At 50.0% G+C, this 1,803-nt stretch overlaps 1 protein-coding gene across 1 annotated transcript; it reads left to right on the forward strand.

Annotated features, from left to right (window-relative positions):
• The first annotated feature begins 237 nt into the window (after window positions 1–237).
• LOC131301699 (zinc finger protein GIS3-like) lies at window positions 238–1,333 on the forward strand. The gene has a single exon (XM_058328082.1). It carries the CDS (start codon window positions 369–371, stop codon window positions 1,086–1,088), a length of 720 nt encoding a protein of 239 aa, XP_058184065.1. The 5' UTR covers window positions 238–368; the 3' UTR covers window positions 1,089–1,333.
• Window positions 1,334–1,803: the final 470 nt, after the last annotated feature.

Genomic DNA, 1,803 nt, shown 5'->3' on the forward strand with positions numbered 1-1,803 from the left:
ACAATTAAGCTGAGTGAACCAAATATAGTGGATGATGATACCCCGAAGACAAGTGCAATCCATTGGGTCCCCAACTGCTTATTGGTTCGTGTTCCCAATTTCACTCATTTTCCCTCCTCCTTGGGATGTCCGCAACCATCTCTCTCTCTCTCTCTCTCTCTCTCTCTCTCTCTCTCTCTCTCCACCGCAGTCCACAAGCTTTAAAAGAAACTCTCTTAAGTCTTAACCTACTATAAATACCCCACACATGCAACAACTCCCCTCTTAACATTACCCCATCCTCCCCTCTTTCTGTCTCACTTTCACTCCCCCCATCTCCACTCTCTCTCTCTCTCTCTCTCTCTCTCTCTCTCTCTCTCTCTCTCTCTATGGAAGAACTCGAACTCGAGTACCATACCAAACCACACCACCACACACCTCCCACCACAAACACACGCCTCAAGCTCTTCGGCTTCAACGTCAACTCCTCCGAGCCCGAAGACGAGGCCGACTCCTCCACCAACAAGTCCCTCTCCCCGGACTCCGCCGGCTTCCCCCCCTCCGACGGCCGGAAGTACGAGTGCCAGTACTGCTGCCGCGAGTTCGCCAACTCCCAGGCCCTGGGCGGCCACCAGAACGCTCACAAGAAGGAGCGCCAGCAGCTCAAGCGCGCCCAGCTCCAGGCCAGCCGGAACGCCGCCGTTTCCTACATGCGCAACCCCATAGTCTCCGCCTTCGCCCCGCCGCCGCACCTCCTCGCCGCCTCCGGAGGAGGCGCCGTCATGCTCCCGCCGCAGTCCCCGTCATGGGTTTATGTCCCACGCGCCGCCCCTCCGTTCAACGTGTCGCACGGGTGCGTCTTTTCGTCTGGGGGTGCAGGGGGGTTACCGTACGCCGGCGCCGTAGGGGAGTCAACGCTGACGAGTAGTACTGGGCCGTTGTTACAGCAGCAGCAGCAGCAGCAGATGGGCCGGGCCCACGGGAGAGTCGATAATGGGCTTAATGGGCCTTCGTTGAGTAGGTTCTCCAGAGGAGGGGAAGGTGGGCCCAGTTTCGATGATGGCTTCGGCTTGGACTTGCACCTCAGCCTGGCGCCAGCCGGGCCGTGAGAAAGTGGCTGATGGGTTCGGCTTGGACTTGCACCTCAGCCTGGCGCTGGCGCCAGCCGCGCGGTGAGAAAGTGGCTTTGGGTTGGCTTGACCTGGGTGGGTACTACCAGCTTATAATATGGCTGAATGGCTAATGTTCCGAGCTGTCAGACGTGAGACAACGATGACCTTGTAAATTTTTTGCCAGATTTTATTTATTTAATTTTTTTCAGAGAAGTAATTTAACTCCCACGTGGATTAGCATATAACGATGTCGTTTTTTCGTTTGCCTGGACGCCAAAACTATATCCAGAAAATATGGTAAATGACAATTTACCATATTTTTGCTAGGTCAATTAAGCGTGAAAAAAAAAATTTATGCACAGAATTACCTATCTGGTTCTCTAATCCCCTTCGATCGGAATTTGGATTGTAAAAATACTAACTTGTTCATCACTTTGTGCAGCATGGAGGGACTAACAAGAGAGGTATAGAAGATGATGAGGGTAATTTTGTCTTAAAATGAGTATGTCTTAGGATAATTTTCTCTTGAAGGAGAAATAACTTAGTTAGGTTAGAGAATTCTCATTTTTTTTTAATCGGCAAAAGTAACATTTTAGAGAATTCTCATTACACTTCGTTGTAGCTTTGTCAGGTTTAGATATTTTAAAATTCTTGCCTCTTGCTTCTCTAATATGGTTATATTTGTTTTGAAGATATCTAAAATTCTTTATTT

Source organism: Rhododendron vialii, chromosome 9a, assembly GCF_030253575.1.
Source record: "Rhododendron vialii isolate Sample 1 chromosome 9a, ASM3025357v1".
Taxonomy (NCBI): Eukaryota; Viridiplantae; Streptophyta; class Magnoliopsida; order Ericales; family Ericaceae; genus Rhododendron; species Rhododendron vialii.

Bases quoted from the DNA above. Each gene is read 5' to 3' on its own strand.
- LOC131301699 (XM_058328082.1), top strand. From the start codon at position 369: ATGGAAGAACTCGAACTCGAGTACCATACCAAACCACACCACCACACA.